General features: G+C 58.7%; 1 protein-coding gene across 1 annotated transcript in view; it reads left to right on the top strand.

Annotated features, from left to right (window-relative positions):
* The first annotated feature begins 2,202 nt into the window (after positions 1-2,202).
* FGD3 (FYVE, RhoGEF and PH domain containing 3) overlaps positions 2,203-17,801 on the top strand; it is a 30,411-nt gene continuing 14,812 nt past the window's right edge. Inside the window, exons 1-6 of the mRNA XM_038527391.1 lie at positions 2,203-2,341; positions 8,318-8,469; positions 9,127-9,664; positions 13,714-13,803; positions 14,301-14,437; positions 15,946-16,102. Coding sequence (XP_038383319.1) covers positions 9,185-9,664; positions 13,714-13,803; positions 14,301-14,437; positions 15,946-16,102 — 864 coding nt within the window. The 5' untranslated portion in view covers positions 2,203-2,341; positions 8,318-8,469; positions 9,127-9,184. The remainder of the gene's footprint in view (positions 2,342-8,317; positions 8,470-9,126; positions 9,665-13,713; positions 13,804-14,300; positions 14,438-15,945; positions 16,103-17,801) is intronic.

Here is a 17,801-nt window from a genome sequence, read left to right as displayed (position 1 = left end):
CATGACCTGAGCCTAAGGTAGACGCTCAACTGCTGAGCCCCCCAGGCATCCCCCAAACACCTGTTTTTGGCAGAGTGTGTTCAAACCATCATTGTGGGTTATAACATACATTGTCCTGATGTGTTTCCAAGGCACCTGTCCACACCTGCCTTCACCTCTTGCCTCTGTCTGAGGCCCTGGGGTCCGTGGGCACCCGGCGAGCTGGGCTCAAGAAAGCACAGCAGCATTTGCTAAAAGGACACCAGACATGGTGACACTGTTTGAGGTTGGAGCCTCTCACAGCCCCAGTCATGAGTACACGACAGACATTTCCAGAACCTGGACATGCGGCTAAGGCGTCCAGGATGTGCCTCACTTGACTTGAGCTGATGGTGTGAAAGCAAGTTAGAGCCCTGTCCTGGGAGCTGCCGAGGGAGGCGTGGGCAGCCTGCAGGGAGGGCGGCTGTGGGACGATGGGAGGGGGCCTGCGGCCTTCCCCCAGGAGCCTTGGCCCTGGGAAGTCCTCAGAGTCACGAGACTGAGCAGCGCACATGGGATCTCCCCCACTTCTCCCTTCGGTGCTGAGGACCCAGTTTGGTCTGTTGGATCATTAATTAAATAACTAGAGAGGAAAATGGTGCCTTAACTCCCTTCAGACGTCTCTCTAGCATAGCTGGCACCCCTGATCTCAGGTCACCCCTTGCCCCTGTTCCCCATGAGCACATTTTGTCAATTATTACTGCTTAACAAATAACCGAAACTTGGTGGCTTAAAATGACCATAAACATACCGATTCTGTTGGTTTGGGTGGTTCAGGAATTTGGGTGCAGCTTGGCTCTGGCTCGGGGTCTCACTTGGAGGCTCAGCAGGGTGGGCACCCGCTTCCAGAAGATTCCCTCCCTCACTGGTGCTGGCTGTTGGCCGGGGGCGTCCATGCCTGCCCACATGGGGGTCTCCATGGCGCCCCCGGAGCAGGTGGCCTGGGAGGGACCTTGGAGGTCACCTCCATGTTTCTGGTGACCCAGGGGCCATGTTGGTGGGTCAGCCCCATGCCCAGGACACACCTGGCTGTGACTGGCCCTGGGTTATCTAGGGAGCTGGCTGCCGCAGGGGTTCCTTAGGAGACGGTGCCACCTCCCAGGCCACACCCCACTTGGCATTTTGTCCATCGCCTCTTGGGTGTTACACCTGGGCAACTGCCCTCATGCAGTCCCACATCCTTGGGCCATTTGCATGCAGCAGGCTCTGGGCCTGGGTCCTCAGGCCCCATGGGGGTCTCACTGTGGGTCTCCTGCCTCAGGGACATCAGTGGGCAAGGGTGGTGCTGTGGGAAGGCGCCCGGGGACCCTGGTCCTCCTAAAAGCTCTGTGCACTCCGAATCCTCCCCATCCCACGGCTGGGGGCCTGGGGCTCAGAGCTCTCAGCGCACAAGCCGGGACGTGAGCCTGGGCACCTCTGAGTCCTCTGCAGCCTGCGTGCTCGCCCAGGTCATCACATCCTCGTCCTGTGGCTGGTCCTCAGACCCTCAAAACCTGGGCCACCAGGAGGGCAAGCATCCTCCTGCAGCCTGACCGCCCCAGGGAGTGGGTTCACGGTGCGGACACCACGTGGAAGTGCGTGGACCAGCGCCCCCAAGGTGCACTCTTGAGACATGTAAGGCAGGCCCACAGGAGCTGCAGGGATGCCTTGGCTCACGGACCCGGGTGATGTCCTCACACTCATGAGTTCCTGTGCATGAGGCGCTGCCTTGGGGGGCTCCCTAGTGACCCTGCCAGCAACAAGGACACTAGGACTCAGAGAAATCACTTTGTTTCTAAGCAGCATGCAAGGCGGGAAGAAGCCACCAGTGGGACCGGGCCTGGGCTCGGAAGATTGCTCATCTGTGCACTTACTTTCTCCGGAGGTCACAAGCTGCCCTGTGACCAGGGTTGGCCCTGTCCCTGCTCCTCTGATGGCCCACGGGCCTCCTTGCAGTGAGTGGCCCCTGGGGCTCAGGCCCGCGGGACCTCTGGAGGTTTCCGGGGTCGTGGGGTTGCAGGTCTGTGTGGAGGAGCCCACAAGGCAAGGGGAGGCAGGAAGGCCGTGGCCTCCATCGCCTACACCCCTGACGGCTCACTGCCTGGGTCCGACAGCACAGGCTGTGACGCAGAGGCCCAGCGGGGCCCAGACGGCTCTCCGGCTGCTCTGGGCTGTGTTTTCGCAAAGGAGGCAGCTTGGGGAACCAGTGAGCTGGGGCGTGTGACGCTGCGGAAATGCGAAGGCACAGTCCTTGGTGGCCCGTCTTGCAAAACCAGCAAAAGGAAGTTGTGTTTTGCTGCTGCCTGAAGTCCGCACAGAGCAGAAGCACGCCCTCAGAGGGCAGGTGAGTGGAGCTGGCCCCGGGGTCTCTGCCGGCCCTGCCAGGGTCCCCGCTCGGGTGGGGGGCATTCAGAGCAGGTGCAGCTTGCGGGTGGCTGCTCCATGGTGGGAAGCATGTGCTGCTGCATGGCAGTGGGTCTGTCCTTTGCCTCTCAGGTGCCCCTGCCAGCACCTGGTGGGCCACATCCAGCGGCAGGCATGCCATCTGCCGGGACAGCGCTGGGTGTTGTCTAGGGCACCTGAGACTCCTGCTAAAGTGAATTGAGGTTGGGAGAGGCCCAGCCTATGCACCTGCCACCGAATCCCTGGGTGTTGTCCTGGGGAGGAAGGGTGACTGGTCTGCACAGTTCCTGGGGGGCCAGGCCTTCCCACAGAATGTGGCTCTGGAAGGTTCCCCCAAAATCTGCAGTTTGGACACTGGCAGAGCTGGGATTTGGTGGTGCTACTGGGGAGTGGGATCCCGGTGCCGCGACTCCGGGCAGGGGATGGGGGGACGCCACGGGTGGCAGTGTGGGGAGCCGGATGCCGCTGTGCTTGTGCAGAGCAGGGCTGTGTTCTGGGCCCCGGAGCACCCGGTTCCCTGGACCCTCGGGGCCTGCAGTTGCCCGGCCAACTCCTGGGCCAGGCCTGAAGAAGACGAGACCCAGGAGCCCTGGGTCTTGACCTATCAGCTGCCCCACTGCACCCAATGCCAACCTCCAGAGCCTGACAGCTTACTGGGGCCGGGCAGGGCGGTGCACAGGGAGGAAGTGGTTTGTTTCCAGCTGGGGGTTTGCAGGAGGCCAGAGGCCCTGGTTCCGCTCCTCCGGCTTATTGTCTGTCTCCCCACAACGACCAGGGGCCCCTGAAGCTGTATGGGACCATGTGCTCTGACTCTCAGTTGGTCTCAGTGGCCACAGCTCAGATGGGGGTGCTGACAGAGGCCTTGAGGACACCTGGGCCCTTGCTGCCTTGAGCCCCTCAAGAGCCCAGGGGTGGAGATGTCCCTGGACTCAGAACAGTGACTGTAATGCACCAACTGGGAGTGCCCCCCCATCCTCCACACCTGTCCTAGGTGGGCTCTCATGACCCCCAGTGACCCATGAGGAGAGTTAGGCACCTGAGAAATGGGGGTGAGTGTGGAGGTCAGACCCTAGGACACATGTGAAGCCCAGCCCTAAGTGAGGCATCACTCACCTACATGGTCCCCCAGCTGCCCATGGCTGGGAGACCCCCTGCCACCAACCCCAGTGTTCTACCGCCTTCATCCCTGGGCACACAGCCGCTTCCCACATGGCCTGGCTGATTCTCATTGGCCCTGCTCCCTGTCTGTTCCCTCTTCCTGGGACACTGTTCCCTCCAACTGGGACACATCCATCTGTCTGGGGTCCCATGTATGGTGGTAATGATTGGTCATCTCAGAGGTGGTCCCTGGGGGCTCTCATGGGCCTCCATGAAGCCCAGCTTGCCCAGGACATAGAACACTAGCCCCCTGCCAGTGTGTGGCTTTGGGAGGGTGAACCTGCTGCCTGGTGTTCCTGTCCCGCAATAACCTGGAAGGTCACTGTGCAGTCAGGTGAGGCTGCATAGAGTGAGAGTGACCCCGGGCAGGGTCCGTGTGTGTGTGGGTCCTCCCCTGGGGGCAGTGAGAGCAGACCCCCCTCCCCTGCACGGCTGCAGCACTGACCCCGGGAGTGGGGGCCAGGCTACACACCCAGAACCCTGGGCAGCGCCACCTGTGCTCGCAGCATCTCCGCTGGGAGCTGTTGTTGGGCTCTGGTCCACTCGCTTCTCTAGGTATTATAGTGGACGGTAAGCACAGGGGGAGTCCCTGGGGAGCCAGCGGTCAGCCTCGAACCCTGGCTCCCGAGCAACCCTCCCCCATGCACTTGGGCCGGACATCAGGTCCCCTGTCTTGGTTGGCCACTGTGCTGGTGACTGCGGTGCCTGTAGGTATATTCCTGCCCCAGAGTGAGGTACAATGATGCTCAGGAGTGTGCTAGTTTACGGTGATAAAACAGATTGGGGGGGGGAAGCGGGGAGCACACCTCTGTGGGAGACGGTAAAGGCGAAGCAGTGCACGTGCTCGGTTTTGCAGGCCCCCCAGGCCTGTGCGCATGTGGCCTCGGTGCCATGCAGCCTTTGTACTCTGCGGCCTTCATACACTGCACCCTGTGTGCCGTGCACTTGTGCGCCGTGCGGCCCGTGTGCCTGAGCCGGCTCCGCCGTCATGACTCCTCGCGCTGGAGCGGGTACGTTTCTGGGCTGGTGGTCCGGGAGTTTCTGCTGGGCAGCTCGGGGCACACATCATCCCACTGTGCCCTGGCGTGGCTCCCCGAGGCCTTCACGATGGAGCTGGTGACAGGGGCCTGGGAGCTCGAGGCCCGCCCGTGGCCGATGCCCATCAGCCTGGCTGTGTCTGTGTGCTGGGCTGTGGGACACGCAGGACGTGGCCAGCGGGTCTGCAGGCTGTGCTCCACCTCGGGCTTCAGGAAGGTGTGTCCATTTTACAGAGGAGGAAACTGAGGGTCTGCCAGTGCAACTGGCCTGTGGTGGTCCACCTTGTAAGTGCTGGCCGCTCAGCCCAGCGGCACAACCACCTCCCCAGATCCGCACGGGAGGACCCACCGTGGTGTCGTTCACTGCCTGGGGGTGGGGTGGGGTTGGGGGTTGGAGGTGGTGGGGGTGTCAGGGCGCACGGGGGGGACACAAAGCGGGGCACATGGGTGTGGGCTGCGATCTGTCCTCTTGCGGTCTGTGTCAGGAACCCCCCCAGGTCTGTGTCAGGTCCCTACACCCCCCAGGTCTGTGTCAGAACCCCCCCCTCCTCCAGGTCTGCATCAGGACCCCCCAGGTCTGTGTCAGGGCCAGATTTCTGGAGGGGCAGGCAGCGGGGTGGGGGGCATGTATAGAGCAGCAGGTCTGGAGGTTTCCAGGCAGCGCTGGGTGTGGGCCAAGCCTCAGCCACAGAGCGTGTTTCTGGCAGGGCCCAGGCGCTTCTGGGGGTGTGTGGGGAAAGGCAGGGTCCCCAAGGAGGTGAGTTCTGGGCGTTTTTGAGTCACTGTTGTCTTGGGTGTCATTCACACAACTTCTGAAGAGAATTTTGTAAAACCCATTCTTTTAAGCTGCTTTTTTTGTGGTAAAACACACAGGACATAAAATTTGTTGTCTAAGCCACTTAGAAGCATCCAGTTTGTTGGCATGAAGTGTGTTTGCGTGATGGTGCAGCCATCCTCACCATCCATGTCCAGAATATTCCATCTTCACAACTAAGGCTGCATCCTCATGAAGCACTAACCCCCCGACCCCCCATCCACTTCCTGTCTCTGTGATTGGACGACTCAGGCACCCCTCGTGGCATGTGTGTCTGCAACAGGCACGCAGCATCACGTCCTCAAGGCCGACCATGCTGTGGCTGCTGTCAGGGTGTCCATCCTCCTGAGGGCCGTGTCCATGTGCCCGCCATGGCCATGGGCCATGCCTGCTGCCTGCTGCCTGCTGCCGTGAATAGTGGTGCTGGGACCACGGGGGCACAGGTACCTGTTCAGCTCTCTGCTTTCAGTTCTCCTGGGAAGAAGGTGTTCTTGAGGACCAAGTGTCAGAATTCAGTCATGGAATGAAAGCAGCGTCTCTAAGGAAAGCTGTGGCTCACCTAGGAGCCCCCGGGGCAACCCAGCCTGCAGGCTGCTGCCGCATAGGCATCCCATGCCATGGTGATGATCGCTTTCTTTCCTTTTTGTTTTTCCGTAATTTCTAAGCTTTCTGAAAGGGACATGTCACTCATGCAGCTTTTGAGAGCACGTAACTTTGGGCGCTGGTATGAGCCAATGGGGCGTCCCCGTAAGCGGACACTCAGCTTTCCTGTGCTCAGCTAGCCCTGCGCCCCACCTCGCCATCTCTGTGTGCTCCCATGAACTCAGCAGACAGGACGGAGACCCCAGGCTGAGGCCTCAGGGTGAGAGCTGTGCTTCTGGAGCCTGACCCTGGGGCCAAGCAGCCCTGGGATGCAGGCCTTTCTCACAGTGCTGCAGCTTCCGGGTTGCTGCAGCCTAGGCCCCCAGCTGGGACGCTCCCTGATGTCGCCCTGTGTGTCTTTAGGCTTGTTCAGATGGCTGGCTGTGCGTAATCAGCCACTGCACTTAGTGGGGCAGACCAGCAAGCCTGCCGAGTGTCGTCGTCTAGCACAATACAGGGGCTGGCAGGTTTCTCCGGGGCTGTTGCCGGTCAGAGGGTCATGGTGTCCAAGGTGTCTTTGCTCAGGCTCACGCCTCTGGTGGCCTCAGTCTGCAGGGACCACACACAGGGTGCTGGGCGCCAGGCGGCAAGAGACGGGGATGGTGGTGGTTCCAGCAGGGGTTTCTGTGTTGTTCCTGAGGAGGGCACAGCTGGCAATAGGTGGAGTTGGGCGCTGGCCAGCCTCGGGGTCCATCTGCAGGACCATCCCTTTCTGTCTTTGGCAGCCACCAGGCGGGGCTGGGCTCCAGGTCGGGGACCAAGCATTCCTGCTGTCCCATCTGGGGGCTGCTGCACATGGAGCCCCTTAGATGGTCCATGGCACCCTGTGTCGGGGGTGAATTTGACTCTCCCAGCCTCAGTGTTGGGGCTGCTGATGCTGGGTGGCAGCAGCCTTGGTGTCAGGGGCCCAGGTTGTACCACGGTTGCCACTCACCAGGGGGTGGCAGGAGCCAGCTTCACTCATCTGGGGCAACTCAGCGCTTGTAAGGCAGGAGCCAGGGCCAGTAGAGGTGACTGAGGGCAGCTCTGTGGCTCCATGGTCACACACACTCCCAACCCCAGGATCTGGACGTGTCAGAATGAGCCTGCAGTGTCTGGCGGATCTGGCTCACAGGTGCTGGCATTCTGCAGGCCCGTGCGGTTCGGGGCAGCCTTGGCTCACTTCTCTGAAACACATCACCCACCTTGGTACCTGTAAGCGAGCATACAGTGTGTTGAGCACAGCTCCTGGCATGTGGGGTGTATGTGTGCACATGCGTGCGTCCCTGTGTTATAGAAGCACATGTGTGGGTGCGTGTGCATATGTGCGTTGCCTCCCAGAAGCCCCCTGCTCCTCTGAGCCATGTGGAGGGCGAGCAGGAATGGGGCTGGCCTTCCCTGCTGCTGACCTTGGCTTTGAAGGGCAGTGGGGAGAAAAGGCCTCGGGCTGCATCCTGTGGCTTCCTGAATCAGGCCAGGGCAGTGGTCTCTGCTGCTGCCCCCACACTCCGCTCCCCGGGGACGTCTTCATGTGGGGCCTTGGGCTTTCCCTTCTGGCTGAGTAGGTTCTGCTGTCCTGGGAAGGACAGTGGTCATGGTGCACAGTCTCCAGGGGCAGGCTGCACCCGCTCGGGATGGGAATACCCAGGGGGCACCCGCGCTGCTAGACCTCCCCAGGCTGTGTGCCTGCCACCTGGGCTCTGCCTGGACCCGTCCCTTTTGTAAATGTGGCACCTGGGGAACATCCCCCTGCCAGGTTGGCCCAGAGCAGCTTGGCCACATGAGATGCGAGTGGTGTGGCAGGTGTCATGGGCGGAGCAGGGGCCCAGAGTGTCCTGCCCATGACACCTTTACAGTTTTGTGTGGGGGCGTGAGGGGCTGTGTCCCCATCACTGCTGCTTTAGCCTGTTTCTCGAGGGCGGAGGGGTGTGTGTGGCGAGGCTGCTGGCTGCGGGGCGATTGTGGATGTGAGCCCTGGGCACCCATGTTGGGAGGTGTCAGGTGGGTGCTTGGCGTGGCTGGGTGGTGACCCCTGGCTCTCTGCACCCTGGTGAGACCTGGCCTCCCAGTGTGGGTGCCTCGGGTGGGGCGGTCGGTGGTGGCCCGGAGGTTCGGGCATGGCTGCTGCCCCGCTGCCCTGCTGCCCTGCTGCCCTCACGGTGGCCTGCGCGGGGCTGGCCGGGCGGGGCGGGGCCGCGGAGCTGCCTTCCACCCCCGCCTTGAGAGCTGGCCTGGCGCCTGGCACTGCGGTGGAGGCAGCTTTCGAGCTCCTGCCGTGTTGTTTCAGGACCCCTGTTGCAGACCTGCTGGGCAGGAAGGAGATTTTCAGCCAACCTCCCAGCCCGGCTGACGCTCACGGCCCGAGGCGGCCAACCCACACCCCGGACACAGCCAGTGGGGAGCCAGGCGCAGAGCCCTCCCTGGAGATCTGGGCATCAGGTGAGGGGGCCAAAGGGAGATTCCAGGGAATGTCCATCTCTCCTGGCCGGGTGCCCCCTCCCCCCACCCTGACTCCTGACTAGACTCCTCTCCCCTCCCCTCCCTTCTCCTCCCCTCTCCTCTCCTTGGGCAGGGCCGGGGGAGGGGGTGGGCAGTGGAAGCAACGAGGGGCTCCAGGGCTCTTCGGAGGGGGTAGTAATCTGGGGCACAGCCCTGGCCTCCCTGGTCCAGGTCTGTGGACAGTGGCAGGTCACAGTGATGGTGAGGAGGGCCCCTCAGGACCACCTCCTGGGGTGCGGAGCCCCCAGTGACCTGACCCACTGTGCTCACAGCAGTTGTTGTGCATGTAGTTTAAATGTGTTGAGCAGCAGGTGGCTTCACATTATGGGATTCCTTCCCTTGCTCGTTCCTTTCTTTTTGTCTCTTGACTTTTTTTCTTTTTTTTGTTTTTAATTTAACATGGAAGAAATTTATTTTTCAAATAAGATGCTTTTCATTGTCCTTCCCCAAGAGCCTGTCTGGGCAGGACTCCCTGGAGCCCTGTGGGCTGTTCCCTCCATGCACAGCCCCTCCCACTCCCACCTTTCCCTGGGGGGCACATTTTGGGGGACTGGTCCCAGCCTGGCCAGCCCTGACTCTGCTCATTCCTCCCCACAGGAAGCCTGCCCCCCGCCCTGCCAGCTCCCCACGGGGCCCTAGGAGTTCAGCTCTGAGGATGGAGTCAGAAGGGACGTCCTCAACAACCCATGCTCCCGGTGCTGTCCTGGGGGAGCCAGATGCTGGGCCTGGCTGTGCATCCCTGGAGCTCCCGAGGGCCGACCCAGGGAAGCTCCAAGGACTGCCACTCGGGCCGAGAGCCCATGGCAAGGACCCTGACCTTGGGAGCCCTGGCACCCCAACCACCTCAGGGGACGGCCCCCTGGACCTAGGGCCCTCGGGGGGGCCCAACGGTGGTGCTAAGCTCCCTAACCGGGACAGCGGGATTGACAGCCCATCGTGCAGTGTGGTCAGTGAGCAGTTCCCCTGTGAGGAGGGTGGCGAGGCCAGCCGGGGCCCTGCAGTCCTGGGCCACCTGGAGGCAGCCCCAGAAGGCGAGGCCGTGCGGGAGGCGGCCGATAGCAATGTGGGCGAAGGTAACGGTGAGGAGCCCGACCCCAAGAGCAGCCCCCTGAGGGCCCCTGTGGACCCAGTCAAGGTAGGCCGCCCTCCTGTCCTGGGGTGGCCTGGGCTCCTCTCAGGGGTTGTGATGTTGTGGTTGCATCAGCTGCACCTGGTTTCAGTAACAGGTGTACATCAGCACACTGGAGAGGCCTGGCAGCTGGGTGGCAGAGAGGGCAGGGCCTTGGCCCCTCAGGCAATGACCTCACTCCCAAGCCTGGGTGACCGTCCCCACGGTGCCCCAGCCCTGGCGGCCGTGGGGGTAGAGGTCAGTGCTCACAGAACTACCACCACGCGCTCCACGGTGCTGGCCACCCACCTCACAGAGCCCCTGTGAGGAAGGCAGCATGAGTGTCACCTGTGTCAGGGACACGGATCCACAGGGTCGCTAGGGGGCGTGACGGGCAGGAAGGGAGCCCGGGCAGGGGTGAGCCCTGAGCAGAGGGCCCAGGAAGCAGGTGTATCCACGGCATGGCAGGTCTGTTGTGGGAGAGCCCGTGTGCATCCCAGCAGCATCTGGGCTCTGCCCTGGGACACGTGGGGATGGAAACGAGGCAGAGGGCTGCGGCCCAGACACCCCCTGTGCACAGGGAGCATGGGTAAGTGACCAGCTCCCATGAGAGGCACATGAGACACCAGACCTGCTGGCCCTGATGAGATGGTCCTTGCTAAAGTGCACGGGGCAGAAGACAGGCCTGGAGGACACACCGTTGGGGGGCAGGTGGGAGCCATGTCCTAAAGCCGTGGCTTTGTTATATCCGGGTGCAGTAACACCAACAGATGAGATGAAGGCCAGCGAAGGGGTAGTTTCTGACTTACAGCCCGCAGGAAGAGAGGTGGGCCTGGACCCAGGGCCACACGGGGAGGACCAGTGGGTCAGGGGGTAGAGGGGGTGGGAATTGTTAGCGAGAGTCTGTCTCATGGTTTCTGGGGGAAGGAGCAGGCAAAGCAGGGTGAGCAGGTTTAGGATCGGCTTGAATGACTTGAGCTGCAGGGAGCCGTCCCAGGTGTGATGCCTGGGGCTGGGTGACCAAGGCAGGGGACCTGGGCGAGCCCATGGAGGTGCCCGCCATGCTCTTTGGGGCTGGTAGCATAAGAGGCACAGTATGTGGTCCTTTACATCTCTAGGACTCAGCCGACCCTGGGGGCACCCTCCCTCCAGCGTCAGCGAAGTCCCAAGATGTGCAGACATCCTGCAACACGGAAGCCAGTTGATGTGGCTTCTATGGGCCACACCACTTGTGACGCTCAAGGTGTGGCCCTGGGGGCTCCGCGGGCCACCCTGATCTCCAGGTGGTGGGGGCCGGTGCACACCCAGGCCCACCTCCCATCCTGCCCACATGGGCTCTGCGGAAGGCCCGGTCTCCACGTCTGAGACACGGAAATGCCTGCACTTGTGGGTTCGTCTGTCTTCCCCATCACATGCCGGCCCGTCCTCGTCCTCGGGGATCCTGTGCCTGCCGTCCCCCACCCAGTGGTGTGAGATCGTGCTCCTGTGGGAAGTTAGCCCTCGTCATGCGAGGAGGTCCCGGCCACTGCTGTTTCTGTTGCAGAAGGACACTGAGTCTTGTCAGATGCTGCTTCGGCATAGATTCAGGTTGTCATGAGGGTTTCTTACTGTGTGTCGAGTCCTGGAATAAACCTCCCTGCGGCGTGGGGTCCCATCGTGTCAGGACATCCACGTCAGTGAGTGTCAGGGTCGCCTGTCCCCAGTTTCCCTGTGAGCCATCTGCCCACTGGCCTCACCGAGCTCAGACATGTCTCTCCTCCTTGATGCTTTGGAACATTAGAGAAAGACTGGTATTTTCCCGTGAAGCCACGTGGTCCTGGGCTTTTCTGTGTTGGAAAGTTTTTTATTGCTTATTCAATCCACTTATTTTTGCTCCTTCAGATTTCCTGTTTCTTCACTTCTTCATCTTGGTGCCTTTCTAGGAATTTATCCGTTTGGACCGTCTGATTTGTTGGAGTGTAATTGTTCACGTTGGTCTCTCATGACCCTTTTTATTTCTGTGGTGTCGCTTGTAATGTTTCATTTTTTATTTCTAACACTACTTATTTGAGGCTTTTCTATTTCTTAGTTAATTTAGCTAAGGGTTTGTGAATTTTGTTGGTCTTTTCGAGAAATGACCCTTAGTTTTGATTATTTTTTCCATTGTTTTTCTGTTCTCTGTTTCATTTATCTGTGATCTGATCTCTGTTGTTTCCTTCCTTCTGCCTGCTTTGGGTCTGGTGTGTTCTCTTGATGTGTAAAATTAGGGTGTTGGTTTGAGATCTCTCTTCCTTTTTCACACACACATTTACAGCTACAAACAAACAAATGTCCCTCCTCCTCCAGCCTTTGCTGTATTCCACAAGTTGTGGTGTTTGTGTTTTCATTTTCACTTCAGGCTGTTTTCTGTTTTCCTTTGTGACTTCTTTGCCACTTATTTAAGACCGTGTTGTTTGATTTCTACCTCTGCGTGGCTTTCCTGCTTTTTCTTGGGCTGTTAATTTCTAATTCCATTCTCAGTGATTGGAAAAGATATTTTATATGATTTCGGTCTTAGGTTCATTGGTGTTTGTTTTGTAGCCTTATATGAAGAGGGTCATGGAGAATATCCCCTGTGTGCATTCTGTGGTTGGGCAGAGGGTGTTGGTCTGTGTGGTGGATGGTGCCACCTACACCCTGTTTCCTTAGGATTCTGTCTGCAGGACCTGTCCAGGCTTGGAAGTACAGGACTGAGGTCTCCTGGGACTCCCTTCAACTCTATCAAAATTCACTTCACATATTTAGGAACTGTGAGCTTTGGTGCATAGAATATTGGTTTAAACTTTTAAAAAAGCTTTTTATTAATTTAAGTCATCTCTACACCCAACATGGGGCTCAAACTCACCACCCTGAGATCAAGAGTCCTGCACTCTTCTGACAGAGCCAGCAGGCGGCCCTGGTGTGTTTGTATTTGTAACTGTTCTACCTTCTCAGAGAGCTGGTCCTTTTTATCATTGTGTGATGCTCCTTGCTTCTGGTAGTCTGTGCTGCCTGGTGCCTCTCTCCTGGCCTCCCTTCGCATGGTGGGTCTTCCCACCCTCCCACTTCCAGCCTGTGTGTCCCTAAGTCTAAAGTGAGTGTCTTGTGGACAGCACACCGTTGGCTGCTGTTCTTTCAATCCATCCAGCCAGTCCTTACCTCTTGATGAGAGAGTTTGATCCATTTACATTTAAAGTAACGACTGTTGGGGAGACCATTGCCATTTTGATCATTGTTTTCTGCATGTCTCGTGGGTTTGTTTGTTTTTTTTTTTTTTTGGCTGTTTCTTAGTGTCTCCCTTAGTTATCACTGTTTTTGTGAAGCTACATTTTGATTCCCTTCTCGTTGCCTGTTGTGTATATCCTATAGATATTTTCCTAATGGTTACCATTGAAATTACTTAAAACACCTTAAAGGTGGAGCATCCTACTCTAAACTGTACCTGCATAATGTCTGCTCTCACTCGCAGCAGGCCTGTTTCCATGGCTTTCAAACTCGGGCTCAGGTCAGGTGCTCCCAGTTGGGCCACAGGCCACATAGAAGCTGATGGCCCCTTGGGCGGTCCCTCGATGTGCCGGGGTGCAGGATGCATGGCTCACAGCCTCATGTCCATCCAGAATGGGACCTCCCGCGCGAGGACTTCAGCATGTGCCATGCGGTGCTGCCCGGGGTGGGGGGAACACAGAGACGTACCCGTTGCTGTTGGTTTTCCCATTTTACAGTGACATGGATCAGTGGCTTCTCAGCTGTCTCTGGAGTTCTCACTGGGACGCTCTGGTCCATATGTTGTTAGCGCCACGTCTCTAGGGAAGGAGGGCCTGTAGCTTTCTGAGTGGCTGTCTTGCTGACAGGCCACAAACCACTTTTTTTTTTTGATGTGGCTGCTGCAGCTGCTCTGTGGTCAAGGTCTCAGGAGGGCAGGGTTGTCTCTGGAATGCAGAGGCTTTGGGGGGATTAGTGGGAGCTGTGGGAACTGAGTCCCTGCTCCAGGGCGTGTGGCCTGCTCTGCCCTGCAGGCCCCCTGGTCGCCCTGGTACCAACCCCACCTCCCCGGGGACCTGTGGTTCCTGTCTCTGCAGTGTCCCAAGTCCCAGAAGCTGCTCCACATTGCCCAGGAGCTCCTGCACACCGAGGAGACGTACGTGAAGCGGCTGCACCTGCTGGACCAGGTAGCCCGCATGGGGGTTCTCACCTTTGTGCACGTGTAGCACTGCCTGGGCCTTACAGCTGGAGGATGGATGACTTGTCATGCAGCCATGCGTCTCTTCCAAACCACCCCCCTTTGCTGTCTGAGCCTGGGGCTGGGGGCAAAGGTCTTGGGCTAGAGTCTCCCTGTCCCCTAGCAGTCTGGGGTTCATGAGCCGAGTTCTGCAAGGCGTTGCTTCTGTCTGTAGCTCACAGAATGGAAGAAAGGAAATCAGGACCCTCCGGTTCCTGTGAGCGGTGGGTGGAGGCAGCTGGGCTGTCCCAGTCAGGTCAGCGAGGACCGCGTGTATAGACATAAGTGCGCTCGCTGTAAAACCGTAGCTGTGAGCCAGTTTGATGAAGCAGAGGTTCGTTAAGAAAACGGGAGGCCGCAGCAGCCTCTGCCGAGCCCCTCACCCCAGCGACGGCAGCTGTGGCGGCTCCCGTCTTAGCGCCTCTCTGCGGGCCTCTGCATACCCAGGTTTTCTGCGCCCAGCTGGTGGAAGCAGGCATTCCATCGGAGGTCACCACAGGCATCTTCTCCAACATCTCCTCCATCTATCGCTTCCATGGGCACTTCCTCCTGCCTGAGCTGCAGACGCGGATAACACAGGAGTGGTGAGTGTGGCTCCTGGTCCCCAGGAACGAACGGGCCGAGGGTCCCGGTGACCTTGGCCCAGCAACCGTGTGGGATTCTCAGGGCCAGCGGCCTCGAAGTCTGGGCTTTGTGTGCCTGAGAGACAGGCGGGCGTGTGAGGCCGGTCTCGCCATGCCCCGGCCTTCCCTGTGCAGTTCTGGGCCAGCCCTGACCCGTTTCTCCCGTCCCCGTGCCTTCGCTTCTTCCACCTGCACTTCAAAGTGACTTCAATACCCCCTCAGGCTCTATGGGATCTGTGAACTCCAAACAGCAGGGAAACTGTGCTGGCAGGCTCCTCTTCTCTCCTTGTGTATTCTCCTCTTTTGCTTTAAAAAATGAGATGCTCCCCTTCTCAGGGCACCTTGGCTCCTTGGGCTGCCCCCAGGGGGCTGTCCTTCTGTCCCTCTGCCATGGTCATTTATTCTTAGCAGAGGGCCAACTTGACTGAGGATAGTAAGACCTCATGGACATGGCCCTTGCCCTGCTGTTCAGCCCATGCACTTCTCCCGTAATTGCTGGTGCTGCGGCTTTGCTTCGGGGTCTCTGCTGGAACCTCTCATCTCCAGCCTGGCTTGAGCTGGGGTGTTGGGAGCATTGGGAACTCAGCCCACTGGGGTCTCCAGCTGCAGCCAGGCCAGTAGAGCACAGAGGCCAGGGGCTTGCGAGGCTCCACAGGCATCCCTGTCAGGTTGTGGATCTTAGTGAGGAGCACACTCCACCCGCAGAGCCAGTTACCCAGTGTCCTAAAGGCCGTTGGAGTAAAGCCACAGCCAGACAGACCACTGTCCACACTTGCTGAAAACGAGTTTTGTCCTCAAGGCCTAAGAGAGGCTCCTGGTGCACAGACGCCCGTGGGGCTGCTCCCGTCCCCCAGGGAAGGAGCCAGGGAGGGATGCCCACCCATCTTCCAGGGATATCCACCAGCGCAATAGCTTTGTGCACTTGCTTGCTTTTTGATGATTTCTCTAGGGTCACTTCCCCTTTGAACTGTGCTTAAAGTCAGAAACTATTGGTTTACCATTTTTATGCTTCTTGACATTTATTTTCAAATTCCTTTCTGCACTGTTTTTGGTACCGCACAGCTGCTTTCCCATGACGTTGCCAGTGTCCACTCGTCCCATTCTTCCTGAAATTTGCTCATCTAAGGGCACATGGGGTCTCATGGACTCTCTCTGATGAGTGGCCTGTCATTTGAGCATCCCCTCCCCACTGGCACCCCTGGTCTGGAGCAGCAGTCCTATGCCTGTGTGGTTGGAGGGCCACGTGATCTTCTGGTTTATCCCCATGTCACATGCAGTGTCCCACCCTGCACAGTAGAGGGGAGGAAAGGAAGGCTCAGAGAGGGTGACCAGTGTGCCCACCATCACACAGCGCTGGGACTTGTGCACTTGCCCCACGGACTCAGGGTGAAGTCCCTGTCCCACACAAAGCCCGGACTTTGAGGCCACTGGCCCAAGCCATTTCTCTGATGTCCTCTCCTCCCCCGAAGGGACACAAACCCCCGGCTCGGGGACATCCTGCAGAAGCTGGCCCCATTCCTCAAGATGTATGGCGAGTATGTCAAGAACTTTGACCGGGCCGTGGAGCTGGTGAGCACCTGGACCCAGCGCTCACCACTGTTTAAGGACATTGTGCAGAGCATCCAGGTAGGGCAGCCCCACTGGCTGCACGGGATGCGTTTGGGTCGTGTCCTAGCAACATGGTGGCTTGTGCCCAGAGGCTCTGCTGAGTCCCTCAGGGTCGTTGCACAGGAGGGTATGTGGTCTGTGCCACACTGTTGTCGGGTGGCGTCTGGATTCCAACGCCCTGCCTCTCTCCTCCCTCCAGTGCCAGGGACCCCGGGAGGCCGAGCTGGCCTCACCCCCCTTCTTTCTCTCTTCCTGCAAACAGCCCCTTCTCGTCCCTTCAGCGTCACTCTTTCTTATCCGTTTGCCAGGTTCTTGTGTGTTAGGAATGCCTTCTGTCACCTGTCCTGTACCTTATGAGTTATCTTCCTTATCAGTCTTTTATTTTTTTTAATTTTATTTATGATATTGGCCAGAGTTTTTGGTTTTTAAGTAGAAACATTTGCCAGTTTTTTTGTAAAATAGTGCTTTAAAAAATCTTCAAAATAATGCTTATAAATGCATTTTTTTAATGTTAAGGCTTCATGTTAAAAGATTAGAATTGGTGTTCCAGAACAGTCTCCAGGTGGGTTGTGGGATGAGGTAGGAATCCTGTTTACCCTGAGCATGGCGTGTGAACATCACACAGTGCCTCTGTGCACACGTTCACGCATGTTCCTCCATGACTGTCTGTGTTTTCCCCAGATCCTGTGGCCATTGGGTCACTGTGACTTCCTAGTGTAGAGTCCTAGATGCCCCCTGCATTCCTCAGCACCCCATCCCTACCCAGAGAGGACAGTTCTGACACTGAGCCCTTCCTCCCTGGAGCACCCTCACCCCTAGTCTGGGCCTCTCTAGCCTCCCAGGCTGTGCCCGCAGCCGTCCCCGCAGCCCTGAGTGACCAACAGGAACTGGGAGCTCGTACTGCTCGGTCTGCGGGGTCTGCGGCCAGGTGGTGGGCCAGCACCATTGGCAGGAGCGTCGGGAGGCGGGAGGTGCAGGCAGGCGTAGGTGTGATGGTTGTGCACTCCACTAGGGCAAGTTGCACCATGGTTTCCTCTCCCAGGAAGCATGTGTTCCCCCCATGGTCGCAGGAAGTTTCTTGCAGAAGTTTCTTGCAGGGAGATACTTTGAAATTCTGTGGCCATCTGCTTCCTCATCACTCCTGATAGTTCTCCCCCAGGAAGGACTGTTTTTGTGATAGTTGCAGACTGTGCTGCTCTAGCCCTGGAGGGTCTAAGGCACTTGGAGCTCCTTTGAGCTGGAAGCCGCTCTGCTGTGGGCACTGAGGGGCCGTGGCAGGTGGGAAGAAGCAGAGGAGAAGCAGGAGGAGGGCGCACCTCCTTGAGCAGGCGCAGGGGGGAAGAGGGACTCTGGAAGAGGCAGGCAGGTTCTCAGCCAAGGAGCACGTGCCAGGGCATCTGCAGGAGGAGCAGCAGCAAGGACAGGGCGCCCAAGTGGGACAGTACAGAGGTGGCACGGTGGCAGTGCTGGGAGCAGCATGGGGCAGGATGTGAGGCCTGAGCGCCCACCCCTGCACTCAGGGTTGCATTGATATCAGAGCACCCAGCAGCTCTTGGAGCCTCTAGGCAGGACCGCGGGTCCCCCTGTCGGGAGAACACATGTCCAGGGAGGGAAGAGGCCCAGCCTCAAGCACCCGAGCAAGGGAGCAAGCAAGGGAACATAGGGTGGGAGGTACCCTGAGGGAAGGTGGCATTGCAAGGACTTGTTTTTCTCCTGC

This window comes from Canis lupus, chromosome 1 (assembly GCF_011100685.1).
Source record: "Canis lupus familiaris isolate Mischka breed German Shepherd chromosome 1, alternate assembly UU_Cfam_GSD_1.0, whole genome shotgun sequence".
In the NCBI taxonomy this organism is placed as follows: Eukaryota; Metazoa; Chordata; class Mammalia; order Carnivora; family Canidae; genus Canis; species Canis lupus.
This window is presented reverse-complemented; position numbering and strand designations above follow the sequence as displayed.